Source organism: Eurosta solidaginis, chromosome 2 (genome assembly GCF_040869045.1).
Source record: "Eurosta solidaginis isolate ZX-2024a chromosome 2, ASM4086904v1, whole genome shotgun sequence".
Lineage (NCBI taxonomy): Eukaryota > Metazoa > Arthropoda > Insecta > Diptera > Tephritidae > Eurosta > Eurosta solidaginis.
The window spans coordinates 40,940,425-40,954,269 of NC_090320.1; the positions used below are offsets into that span (position 1 = coordinate 40,940,425).

A 13,845-nucleotide genomic window follows, 5' to 3' on the forward strand; every position below is an offset into this window, starting at 1 on the left:
TTAGTGAAGTTGGATGCATCTTCAAAATATTGATGCAAGTATTTTTTGAAATACTCGTACTCACTTTTGACCCCACAGGTGGGGTGAAATTAAAATTAGCAATTCGGTCATTACTGCGGGAGTGCCTCCATTTAATATCACTTTACTGCGGTCTATATGGCCAATAAAATCATCAATTTCCCGCTTCCGCTTCTGGTGTACTTATTTTCCTAGTAGAAAGCTGAAAATGAACGCAATACTCTCACGAAGAAAAACTCATTTTGTGGAGCATTCTCTTCGCTCCTTATTGAGGATGGTGTTGAAAAAGAGGAAAATTGAGGGAATGAATCTGGTTGATTTTCAAATGCTGGACTCAGCGCTCGTTCCATTTCACTTTCCTCACAACTCGTATCCCAACTTCCCACCTCTTCATCTCCTTCATAACGATTCCTAGTTAGAAATCAATTTCATCACTATCCGACTCATCGTCGAAATCTAAGAAATTATTTAGAAGGTCAAATATCTCGTTTCCTGACAGCACTCTGTGCCTAGCCATCATAACTTTTGCCTAAAAAGTAATAATATCTTCCCTTAACTCAACTCTTGACTACTCATGTCCATTATAAAGGACATAAGGTTTAATGTTTCTAGAAAACTTACCTGAATTCCAATCATCTCCCACTTACAACAGTTCAAAAAGAGAATTTCGAGCTAAAAAAAATCGTTGATACAAGTAAACATAAAAACTTTGTATGATAAAGAATTAAAGAACAAACACACCAAATATAATATTTAAACCCTCCTGCACAATACCGACAAAATTTTAAAGCAATTAGCGGGGATATTATTTTCATACTCGCAATAAACCGCTAGGCCCGTTTTCAATGAAAATAATGTTTAAAAGTTTTAAATTCAAAATAAGAGTCACTTCAAAATCATGTCCAATGCAGTGGACATCAGTAGCGAAAGGGTTAATTGGGTTATTAATTTGACATTTAAATCGTCAACATTAAAATTAAATTAAAAGAATATTATATCAAGTAAATATTTCTATTTTTAAAATTTCTTTGTTTAGTTTTTGTTGTCACATGAACCTGTTTCTAGACCGCTTAGACTGTATTATATCAAGTAGATAACAGTGTAAACCAGTGCTGGGCTCGCACTTTTATGTGAATACGCCTATACTAAATTTTTTAGCCAACATTCTTATCACATTCGAGTTGCCATAAAATTGCTAGAAAAATAATAATGGACTTCAAAAAACAATGAATATCTATGTTACGCTTTCCGTTATTTGTTTGAAAAAATTTTCTCTGTAAAAAGGCCCGGTTTTTCAGTACAAGTTCAACTCAATTTGGCAGTTAAACTGCGCTTAAACTTATTCTGCAGTTTTTCAGTCCACTTTAACTGATTTAAGCTGAGCTTAAGCGGCTGATCTGACAGAGTTAAACTATAATTAACTTATCAGTTATTTATTTACGTTCGTTCACAATGGCGTCGCATATACCCAACAAGCATTTGGGTTGGAGTATCATTGGTGTTATCTTCCCAACTGGGCGGTTTTTCCCAATGATAACTTCTTTTGTGTCTAAATAGGAGTTGAAAAGTTTGGTTCTTATTATCCGTAAAATGTTTAACCTACTACAGATATGTATCTTTAGCCAGACTCTTTGGAGTTTTTGCAACTTCCCAGTACTTTTCACACACATCGAAGTATCAACCTTGGAGCTTATCCTTTCAGTATGCATGGATGTCCACTAGGTGTCTGACGCCCTTGATAGAATTGTCTCCTTTCTCGCTTTTCCCGAACACCATGTGTAGAAAACTCACCTCCGAATTCGCCAGTATCTTTAGAGGCTGCCAGAATGAACCGTGCGGGCCAACCTGTACTAAACCACAGATGGAGAAGTAATTCTGGTATAAAAGACGGAGAAAAAAGGGCGTGTGTAACAAGTACTCATTAAATTCAATGTGTAAATAAACAGGTGTACATCAAGAAAATTTATGTTTTTAATATGACTAGAGCTTGCCCAGAAATTAACGTTAAATCATATTACCACAAACAAAGAAATAAGAGACGTCACTGGACGCCCCGCAGATGTGAAACATCGATGTTATTTTGTAAAAGTGATTTGCATAAAATAAAAGATTGTCCTCAAAATCAAGTCGTAATAACCCTTAAATGATCTCGGGAGGAACCCGAGGGAGCCCCTCAAACGACCCCCTAACGACCCCGAAGTGATCCTCAAATGGCTCTAAAAGGATTCCGCGAGAGTGTGTAAAATTATTTCGGAATGACCCCCAAACGACCCTGAAGTGATCCACAAACCACCCCGAGGGAGTCCCCAAAATCATCCCAAAAATGCCCCCAAATAACCACGAAATCTTTCCGAAATAGCCCCCAAACATTCCCGAGTGATCTTCAAATGAACTTCAAATGACCTCGAGAGGATCCCAAAGAGTCCCAAATGCCATCCCGAAATGGCCACCAAACTACCCCGAAGTGATCCGCTAATGACCTAGGAGGACCTCGTTATAGATATAAAATCATCTCGAAATCACCCAAGAAAGACCCAGAAAAAGTCCCCGAAGTCATCCCGAAATGACCCCTCAAATGACCCCGATCGAGTCCTCAAATGACACCGGGAGGACCTCGAGAGTCCTCAAAATTATTCGGAAATGACCCCGAGAGAGTCCCCGAAATTACGCCAAATGACCTGGGAGTACCTCAAAAGAGTCGCTCACAATATCCCGAAAGGTCCTTCAATTAACCCCGGGAGGACCCCCAGGGAGAAACCGAAATTAACGCTCCGATAAAAATCGATTGTTTTTCGATAACAAATTGGGCTTTCGAATAATAACCGATAACACGTCGATAAAAAATCGATAGCCTTTTAATATAAAATCGATAATTTTCGATAAAAACCCGATAATTCGTCGGTACGGCTTCGATAACGTAAGCTAACCTTTTTTTATCAATACAACGTTTTTAACACTTCGATAACAAATCAATAAGTGGTGTATACGTCGTCAATAACATGCAAATTATTAAATGAGATTTGAATATATGGATATCGAGAGGAAAGTAGGGCGCCCACCTAGGGCCTATCCTCATAAGTCTATTCCTTATTGCGTGTTCGCTACTAACTCGGAAACGGTTTCACATAAATTGGAAAAGATTTTATACAAATTCCAATCGAGGCAATCTAATTTTTATTTTAGTGTATAAAAATTATAAAATTATACCCTTAAATTTATTAAAATTTTAATTATTTCTTATATACAGATACATAAAGTAAAATCAATCAAAAACTGTCCGATATTCATTTCGCTTTCTGCTCCACGCCAAAACTTTTATGTAGACCTGATATCAATTGCTGACTAATGGCATCTGAATCATCTTTGATGTGTTTATCTGCGCATATAACTACTTTTCTTAACTTTGCTTTGTTCCTAGTGCTTAGCTCATCCTCTTCATCTGTGGCGAGTTCACTCTTCAGCTTATTCAGCTGAGTCGTAATTTCTTGCCATGCAAAGTCCACATCTGCCTCCTTCGGTTGCATACCACACACAGCAAAACGTATAAAACTCTTGCCACCAAAATTTGCTTGCACCATAAAGATTTTCTTACGCTCTGTGATACGTTGCAACAAATCTACTGTCAATTTGTTTTCACCCCTCACCCGAAAACAAACCAAACCCATGCCGCGCTTAGCCACCAGCTCGAAACGATGATCCCCTAGCACGTGCTGCTCAAAGCGTTCCGCTAAGCGTATTTGATTACGCACATGACTACGTAAACCTTCCGCGCCATAAATTCTAAAGGTAACCCAAACTTTGAGCGCACGAAAGCGACGCCCCAATGGTATTTGCCAATGTCGAAACTCCGGTATATCCGACTGCCCTTCGTATTTGTTTTGCAAATAAATGCGATCCACATTGAAACTCTGCACAATTTCATTGGCATCACGCAACCACATTGCTGTACAATCAAAGTTTATCAACAAAGATTTGTGTAAATTATAGTTGAGTGAATCCACACGATCGAGCCCGCGTCTTAGATGCGCATACTCATCAAGCGCTAGAAGTGCGCCTGCGTATGCGGCATCGACATGCAGCCAGATTTGGTGCTTCTCACATACATCCGCTAACGTTTCAATGTCGTCGTGTGCACAAGTGGCCGTCGCACCCATTGTTGCTATACAAATTGTGGGTATGAGTCCTTTTGCTAGATCTTCTTTTACTGCCTTTGCCAACTGTGCGCCGCTCAAAACTTGATTCTTATCTGCTGGCAGTAAACGTATTGGGAGTGTTGCTAGTACACCGGCCTTCTCAATACAACTATTGCTTTGATCGCTGGAGTAAGCAATGAGACGTGCGCGTATTTCACCTTCGCTAAGTTTGGGCTGTTCGGCTTTGATACGTCGCACGGCTTGTTCGCGTGCAGCCATAACAGCGACGAGTACAGCTTCACTAGCAGAGCCTTGTATGACACCGCCACCAGGTCCTTTGGTAGAGTGCAGAAAATGTGCAGGTAACTTGAAAAATTTGGCTAACCAATCCATGACGACTACCTCCAGTTCGGTGCAGGCGGGACTGGCAAGCTGAAAAGTGAAGTAGAATAATGAAAATACAATATAAAAGCGCTTTATTCCTTCTTTAACTCACCCAGTTAAAACCGATCACACTAAATCCCGTGGATAACATTTCACCCACAATTGAGGGATATGAGCAGCCCGTTGGGTAAAATGCGTGGAAGTTTGGTGACTGCCAATGTGTTAGACCGGGTTTGATAAATTTATTTACATCTTCCAAAACATCTTTCCATTGTTGTGGTTTTTCTGGTAGCTCATTGGGTAAGAGGTCTATCAAATACCCTGGTGACACTGATGGCAAAACATCGCTGCATAGCAGGGGTTATAATTTTTAGTTTAAATATATGCAATTTTTCTATTTTTACCAATCACGTATGTTCTCCATATAATCTGCTATAAAGTCCACGGCAGCTTTGCCGAACTCTCTGAATGTTTCTGCATCCATTTTCAAGAACCGTTTTGTCTTACGTGCGTTTGCATATAAACATGTTACTTCTTGGAAGAAAAAATTTATGTATGTATATCAAAGTCTGTTTTGAAACCTTTGTGCCTACGAGTACTTTGCTTCGTGTTTAATGCTGAGGGGATACACGTGCTTATTCAAACATGTAAACACGGCTCTTACTCTTTCCATCGGAGTACTTCAAAACTCCAAAGCCTCCAAATTATTTTATCCAAACAGTGTCTCTTGCTTCCTATTATCTTTTCTTAAGCATTTAATGGGTCAAAAGTTGGAGCCTTCTGAAACCAGGAAATGTTATGTCATTTACGGTGCAAGGTAATCTTAACCTTTTTACCAACTCTCGTCAACTTCGAGAAACTTTTTCCGGCAGTCTTTATTTCTTTTAGGATAATGAATGAGATTCTGCTGATCAGACTTGCATCACATACGCTTAGCCAAACTTATTGGATTCACTAGGCAGCCTTTTCAGCACTGACTGGAGTTTTGGCAAGGCATTGTTGAAAGCAATTCCTTTGCGGCGAACTGAGCACACTGGAGGTATTCGAAATGTAGCTACACAGAAGATTTATCGAGCTGAAATCATTTAGCCACCTTACGCTAAGCAATCATGCAATCCACATTTTGCCAGGGCAAGGAGAAATAACTTCGGTCTTGGCTTTATCGGATCTCTGGAGTTAGATATATACATATACTAAATGCATTCATAGCGCTACCAGACTTTGTTTGACGACCAAACGGAAAACCCCAATTAAGCGCTAGGGCTTATGTTATAAAAATACTTCGTCCTCTTAGAAAATTGTAGATTTTTTCTTGAACCTAGCTAAATTGTTACCTCGAGATCCGACAGCTCTATCGCCCCTTTTAGCGGAAGCCTTAACCTCGCGAGCGCACTAAGCAAACACAGAATATGCTAAAACGTTTCTTCCTGCAGTATTAATCTTCCCACATTTGCTGTTGCTGCCGAGGCTTAATTTGTAAGCCTCATCTCTCTTTAGAGATACGAACAACTTTATGAGTCTAATATCGTAAGATTTCCACATTATCTTAGAAATTTCGCAGCCCAATGTGCTTTCAACGCCTTTGCTGTTTGATTGGTTATAAGCAACTCCTGTCTCCTTTTGATTTTCCACAAGCGGATGGTGATGTCTTTCGCCGATTCATAGAGTACTGGACCCTTTTTGCCAAATCAGAGGCCTTTTCCGCCTAATACTAAGGAGATAGTGCTCGACTTCAGGAGAGCCAGCTCCGCTAAGAAGGCGGATCTACAAAGGAAGTGTTCAACACTTTTTATCCCAATCTCAGGGGTCATTGGCTGGGAGAGGACGTACAGATTGATAAGCAAATGAACTCCCGTCTCATTGGTGTGGGATCAAGTTGGGAGAGCTATATTACTCAACTTATTTATGTGACCTTATTTGCTATGTAGTCGTGCGTATACACACAACCATGAAATGCGTCTCAAATTAGCAGCTCTCTTAGCTGGTACACAACGGCGGCGGGATTCATACCACCCAATTTCGTTTTAGACGTTGTGAAATTCCTCAGAAACCTTTTTACTTAACGGTGCGGAGAGTCTGTCGACATCACTGCTCACATTGGCATTAATCTTAGAGACATACGTGAAGACAGTCCCGCTTTGGACTTTGTGTTTATAGTAAACGCACGGTGGCACCCCTGTGATTTTAATAGATAACTTTTTGCCAGAAATGGTTAATATTGTAATCAAGCAAATTTCCATGAATGGTTCCCAGAATGCTGTCAGGGCTACATCTGGATTGCAGGGCAGGAATGCAAGATTCATTTCCAGAATTTTAATAATGCAACACGCAGTTAAAGTCACCATTACTCTACGTGATATCACAATGTACCTTTGTACACAATACGAGTTGAAAGATCCACCTTACTCTGGGATCACGCTGATCTGGATATTCGCCCACTGCACTTTGAGTAAGACACAAATCACATATCCGATCCCTTTAAACAGACTTATTTTAGAACACTTTGAACCCCTATTCTGATGAAAGGGTTTGCTTTCTTGGCATACCGCTAGATTGGCTTAGAAGCTTCTCCTTGTAAGAGCTTTTCAAAGCAAAGGTTCACACGACCATTTAATTCGAAACTAAGACCACTTTTTTTTTTACCAAGATCTTTCTTCAAACCAATTTACGTTACCTTTTACAATACAAAATTGAAAACTTGATATAAGTTTTTAAATCTAAGCGCAGTTTTTGGATGAGAAACAGTTGAGAATAGCACTTACGAGAAATTGAAACTGTGCGCCGCAATTTGGGGTGACAGTCTTTTATACTTTCGGTTGCAAGTTGTAAGAGCAATTCGAGTTTCACCTACAGTGGTGGCGAATAAATTTATTAACAGAACGAATTTAATTTATGTATGATTATAAAATATGAATGTTTGTAGTTGTATTGATAATGCATTAGCTTGAAATTAATGCTAGATCCACGTTATGTGATATGAAATATGCAACTATTTTTAATTTTTAATTGAGAGTGAAGAAATAATTACACTTGAAATTGAAGCTAAACGGATGCACGTTTTGCGATATCAAATAAGTGGTGGTATTTAGCTTTAATTTGTAATCATAAAATGCAAATGTTATGATGTTCCTTTCACAAACACATCGCAAAGTATACAAAATAGTACCTACTAAATGTTAGCGATTTTAAATGTGTTTTTTCCATTTTTTTTTCAATACAATGTACTTTTATTGGTGTTTCAATAAACTTTTTATTAGCGCTTCGCTCCCCATGTATTTAGCTGCCACTGTTCTCCCTTTTTGCTTACCTAAGAGAATGGCTAGCTGTTATGCAACAAACTTGATGCTGAAGAAGTCGCTGAGAGCAATCAGAGGTGTGCAACTACCCAACATAAAATTTGCGCATTGTAGGATAACTTATGCGCAGAAACGTTTTTTTTTAAACAGTACTTCTAGAAGCATTCGAGACTGTGAAGGGTTAATTTGGGAACCAACATCAACAACAAAAACAATGCCAGCTTAGAAATCAAACGAAGAATAAATCTTGCAAACAAGTGCTACTTTTGACTAAGCAGGCAATTGAAAAGTAAAGTAAGTACTGGACGACCAAAAATCATGCTCTACAACTTGTAGACTACAAACCGCTCGTCATACCTATCCTGATGTATAGCTCGTAATCATGGACGGTGTTGAGAGAAGATGGCTTTTGCAGTGTTCGAGAGAAAAGTTCTCCGGAAGATTGATGGTTATGTCCGTGATGCCGGCGGCGAGTTTCGAAGGAGGTACAATGGTGAGCTTTGCGCAGATATGACGATATTGCAGCGAATAAAAATCCAAAGGCTTCGCAGCCTAAGTCATGTTATGCGAATGGACGAAGATGCTCCGGCCAAAAAAGTATTTAAGTCGACACCGCAGTTTGAAAGCCGAGGAAGGGGGAGACCTCTACTGAGTTGGGAGAGGCATGTGGAGGAAGACTTCACCCTTGTTACTCACAATTAACGTCAGTTATCGCGAAATAGTGTTAGCTGGCGTGACTTGTTATAAAACTGCCAAAATCGCTTAGGCGGTAAAGTGCCAATTAATGATGAATGACGATTTCAAGAAGCATAATTGAACTATCCTGACAGAATCAGCTAATATAGATTTTCTTTTTGTCTTGCAAGCCAAACTTTGAAACTTTCAAATTTTCTCAATTTAGTTGTTCTTTATTTTTTTTTCAATCAAAAATAATCTAGAGTTCGAGTTTACTGAATTTTGTTTAAGTGTGTGGTTTTTTAGCCTAATGAATTTTAGTCTAACAAAGTACAAGTTATAGGTATTTCAAAGTGCTCTTTGTATTTGGCCAATTTTCTTCCCAAGGGATGTTTAAAAGTTTTTTCCATACAAAGTGTATACTATACATAGTTTTAGTTTTTATATGGAAGTAAATTTGAAATGATTATCAGCATACTCAACAAAATTATATAAAATCTAAAAGAAAAGTTAGAAATTTTTGTAAATATAATAAGAGTTTTCGAATTTTTTCTAAAAAGTTTTTGAGATTTGTTTTAAAAATTTTAATTACAAAATTTATAGAAGTTCTATCAAAAATAAATAATTTAAAAAAAATTAATTGGCGAAATTTGATAAAAAGCGCCACTGCTATTTTCGTGTTCGCTGCTGTACAAGTCTATGGAAAAATTCCTCATGCTCATGACTGTCATCGTCAATGTTTTTGGTAAACTCAAACGGTGATGCATGCTTATAACTGCGCGATTTGTATCTTAAGGGCCCATTACTGATACTGACTTGACTTGTCTTGGCGTAAACTTGGCAACTTAGCCACGATTATACTCCACTTAGCGCATACAAGCTGGCATCATAATCAGCTGTCATTTTATTGTGAAATATTTGCTACAAAATGTGGTGGTTTTTAAACAAAGTTAATTTGGAGTACTAAAATTAATTTGTGAGTGTAAAAATTAACAAATAACATAAAAATAAATGTCAATTTGTATGACAAAATGTCAAAATGAAATGGAAACAACCAAATGACATCTCAAAATATAAACGTCACTTTGAACTTACATAGAAAATCAAAATTCAACAGACTTCTAAGTCAAGTTAAGTGTTGCTAAGTTTTGAGTAATCAGTAACATGCAATGTTCATTTAACAGAACTATAAGTGACAGTTCTCAAGTCAAGTCAAGTCTATGCTAAGTATGAGTAGTGGACGCTTTAGGTAGTCTTTTTTTCACTAGTGTAAAGGCAGATGCCTTTGTCTACTCAGCCATATGAATTTCCCTTCTGTACGCTATAGCGAATATTGACCGCATATAACATTCTTCCTACGGAATCTTCTTTTGCTGTTAGATTTCATCAGCTAAAAAGCATTGCAGTCATATCCCTTTTTAACTTCTTTCACTATTTTTTGTTGGGTAACATATTATGTAAGTTAACTACATCAATTTTTCTTATGCTGATAACGAAGTTGGTCAAATATTCGCTCTTGTCGTCCATCTCTTCCCTCTTTTGTTTACGTTGGTCCAAGCAAGTATGTATATCTTTTTATCTCTTATTTCAACATAATAAGAAAACAATGAAAATAATGTAAAAATTCAATAAACCAATGTCTTCTTTTATTTTAATTTCTTTGCTAAAATTTCATTGCCGTATGAACCTGTTTGCCGATCAATGTGTCATATAGATTTTAGTGAAAGTGTAAACTTGCATATGTATGTATGTACATTAGGGTGCTAAGGAATTTTTTTTTTACGGATTAAAGCACAACATTTATGTTAAGATGCCAAAATAGGCCACTGAAAAAATTAGCTCTTTATATAATAAGAAGGTTCTCCGCGTCGTAGTTCTCGAATTCTCCCAAACTAAACTATATGAGAAAATTGGCTTACTTTTTGATTTTTATAACAATCTGAGGGTCTAAGGTATACAGAAAATCTGTTGACATATTTCTCAGTGCATTCCTGACAAACGCTAAAAGTATTTCCCCTAAGTTCTGGCTCAAACTATTTTCATAGTGAAGTGCCACTTTTGTCCATGTGTAGAGGATTGACAGATTGAACTGTATGGTATATTCTTGGACTACTTTGGCACCGTTTCGTGAAAATTTCGGGGTGATTTCAGAATCATTTCGAAAACCAATTAGATAAAATTTCAAGGTCGCTTCCCGATTATTTTAGATATCATTTAGTTGTCACTCAGGGATCATTACAAGACTATTTCGAAGCTATTTCGAGAGAGTTACAGGATCACTTCAGAACTATTTCGAAACTATTTCAGAGCAACTTCAGGATCACTTTAGGATTATCTTAGGTATCATTTCGGGAAAACCTCATCATCATTTCCAAACTATTTTTGGATAATTTGGTGCCAGTTTCAGCATCGTTTCTCGTACACTTTGGGACTATTTTGGGAACAATTTTAGGACTGTTGCAGGATAACTTCAGGATCACTTCGGATTCCTGGATTCTTTTTGGGCACATGCTGCCAGTTACTTATTTTAATTGAGGAATTTTTACTTACTTCTTTATATTGTTTGAGGTGGAGAAAAATTAAAGTAGAACAATGTAAAACAAAATAAAGAAAAGTTTGAAAATGTCATTGAATCGAAAGACGAACAGTCATCTATAATATAAAAATAAGTCGGGGTTTCCTTCCTGACGCTATAACTCCAGAACGCACGAACCGATTTTCACGGTTTTGCATTCGTTGGGGAGGTATCGGTTTCCATGAGGTTTATAGCAAAGAAAATTCAGGATCGACGCACAGGGTCTCGAGATATAGGCCAAATGGTGGACCCGGGTACCCCTGGAATGTGTTTATAGAATATGGATAACAAATGAAAGCTGTTGATGAGTTATTAGTATTTACGATGCTGTTTTCCGGGAAGTAGACCAGAGACGGACTGAGATTAAGACTGGGACTGAAACTGAGACTCGGAGTAGGACTGGGACCGAGACCCGGAATGAGACTGGAACAAGATACATACCACCCTCTGGGACTGGCAATAAGATATGAAGAAGAATGAGAAAAACTTGAGAGAAGAGAAAATAGAGAAGGAGACTGAGGAAGAGCTAGAATGAGATGAAGTTGGAGATAGATGAAGCGAAAAATACGGAGGGAGGAGTGAATACAAAGATTAGGAAAAAGTGTAGGGGGCGAGGGCAGAGTTAGACGGAAAAAGCTTATTAAAATGTATGCAGATAGACCAAATTTAGGACAGAACAACGTCTGCCGGGTCTGCTAGTATGTAATAAAACCGGTTAATTAATTCCTGGGAATAAATCTACAAAAAATCAACAATTCTATGCAATGGTCCAAGAATATATGATACGGTAAAGTTCCATCCCCTTCAGGGATCAAATGTGTAGAGAAGGAGGGATAGACCAGAAGTAAATTTTGTTTTGCAGAAGCTACAATAAGACAAATGTGTCTGTTTACTGATATAGTGATAACATCGCATAAATTATCTATCTATATCTTGTTTATAGAAATGGAGGCCATTTTGAAAATTGTGTTAGTTTCATATGCTTTCATAAAGGTTTATACAAACAAAGATATTGAAATAGGTCGACCAGGTGATGCAGTTATTCGATATTTGGTATAGAGATTCCATATATATGGAATTGAGGTTAGAGAAGGAGAGGGTATGGTGGTGGGAGAGGGAGTTGTAGTGGGAGTGGCACTAGGACTGGATGTGGGAATGGTAATGTGAAGTTTAGCGGAAGTAGGAGTGGATATGGGAGTAGGACCGGTATTGGGAGTGGGGTGGGATTGGTGAGTGGGAGGCAGACAAACAGACATGGAATAAGGAATGGAGAAGAATTATAATAAAAATGGAAGATAGAGTAGAAGAGAATAGGATTTATAGTGAAGAGGGGAAGCGAGGTTAAATTTTTAAATGTAGGCAAATGTAGACCAATTTCCGGGCAGAACAAAGTCTGCGGGGTACTCTAATACTATTCATTTAATTTTCTTCGGATTTATTCGCAGAAATCATTGCAGCGCTTCGTATAAAATTCTATCGGGTTAAGATATGTCCCGATAGTGCCGATATATACCTGGCGCTTCTTTCTCTATTGTCCTCATAATCTTGAAATAATAGTCGTTCAAATAATTCTGGAGTTTCCCCCAATTTGTATGAAGAGTATAACTTAACAAGTGCAATTTTCAAACAGGTTAGGTTTGGTGGTAGCTACCGTGATAGGGGAAACTCATTTGGACAACATGAAGGTCTGTTGTGATACCATATACAATAAAATAAAATAACGTTGACGTAGATATAGCTACCTAGAGAATCGTTGGGTACCAACGATAAAGTTCCGAATGACACCGATCTCAACCTTGGATAAATCCACAGGAGATCCAAGTGAGTCGCGACTGAAGTATTTTGCCTTGTTCTGGCAAAAGCTGGGCAATCAAGCATAACGTGATTTGATGATTCCACCTCATCATCCTACTTACAGCTGTAGCAGGATGGAGTTTCCATATATATTGAGACGTACCGCATGGATACCGATGGTACAGTGCCTTGTCAAAACGCCAATGACCATTGATAGGTGAGCCTTAGTGAACCCAAGTACTTCGGCAGACCTTCTGCCATCCACTTTCGGCCAGAGAGATCTTGCCACCCTGCAAGAGGTGATGTCCGTCCAACGTTTGCTGAGGTGACTCCAGGCCCAGCTATGGAGGAGCAAACCACAGGTGGCTAGCGGAATCCTAAAATCCCTGCAGCCATCTTCATCCGGTTCAGTTCTACCGATGCGGGCTAAGAGATCCGCTTGACAATTGCCCGTGATATCACTATGGCCTGGGACCCAGATAATCTTAATTATGAAATAATTCGATGCAATCGCAAGCGAGGTCAGGAACTCCCATACCACCCTCGATCTCACTGTAGTTGAACTCAAGGCCTTGATAGCTCTTAGCTATCAGAGTAATTGTTGAATTCCCTAACCGTAGTAACACTGAATAGCATTTTTTCCACTGCATCATTAATCGCAGCAACTTCCGCTTGGAATACACTGCATTGATCAGCCAACTTAAACTTGCGGCTTACATTTAGCTCTTGGCAAAATAACCAAATAACAAAAATAACCAACCTCAAATTAATTGAAATGATATGTCAAAAGTCAATCATACAAAGACAGTAATCTTGTTGGCACGTGCTAATGCTGTCATACCATACGTGCAGCTAAATGTATACCTATATAACTGTCAACACCTATGAAGTAATGGCTATTGTCATAGAGATAAAATGTTTATGGCTAATTTTGAGATTTTTAAAATAAAAAAAGGTTTTATAGTAAGAT

At 38.2% G+C, this 13,845-nt stretch overlaps 1 protein-coding gene across 2 annotated transcripts; it reads right to left on the reverse strand.

The window, feature by feature from the left end:
• Positions 1–3,175: 3,175 nt before the first annotated feature.
• Positions 3,176–7,304, reverse strand: LOC137242080 (3,4-dihydroxyphenylacetaldehyde synthase 2-like). Of its 2 annotated transcripts, none has more exons than XM_067769449.1 (4): positions 7,210–7,304; positions 4,940–5,069; positions 4,648–4,882; positions 3,176–4,583 (listed from the first exon to the last, which is right to left on the reverse strand). In XM_067769449.1, the coding sequence occupies exons 2-4, from the start codon at positions 5,017–5,019 to the stop codon at positions 3,303–3,305; spliced, it is 1,596 nt and encodes a 531-aa protein (XP_067625550.1). In that variant the 5' UTR covers positions 5,020–5,069; positions 7,210–7,304; the 3' UTR covers positions 3,176–3,302. The 2 variants fall into 2 exon arrangements, with proteins under 2 accessions (XP_067625550.1, XP_067625551.1); XM_067769450.1 differs by having other exon boundaries at positions 4,940–5,066; positions 7,210–7,301.
• Positions 7,305–13,845: the final 6,541 nt, after the last annotated feature.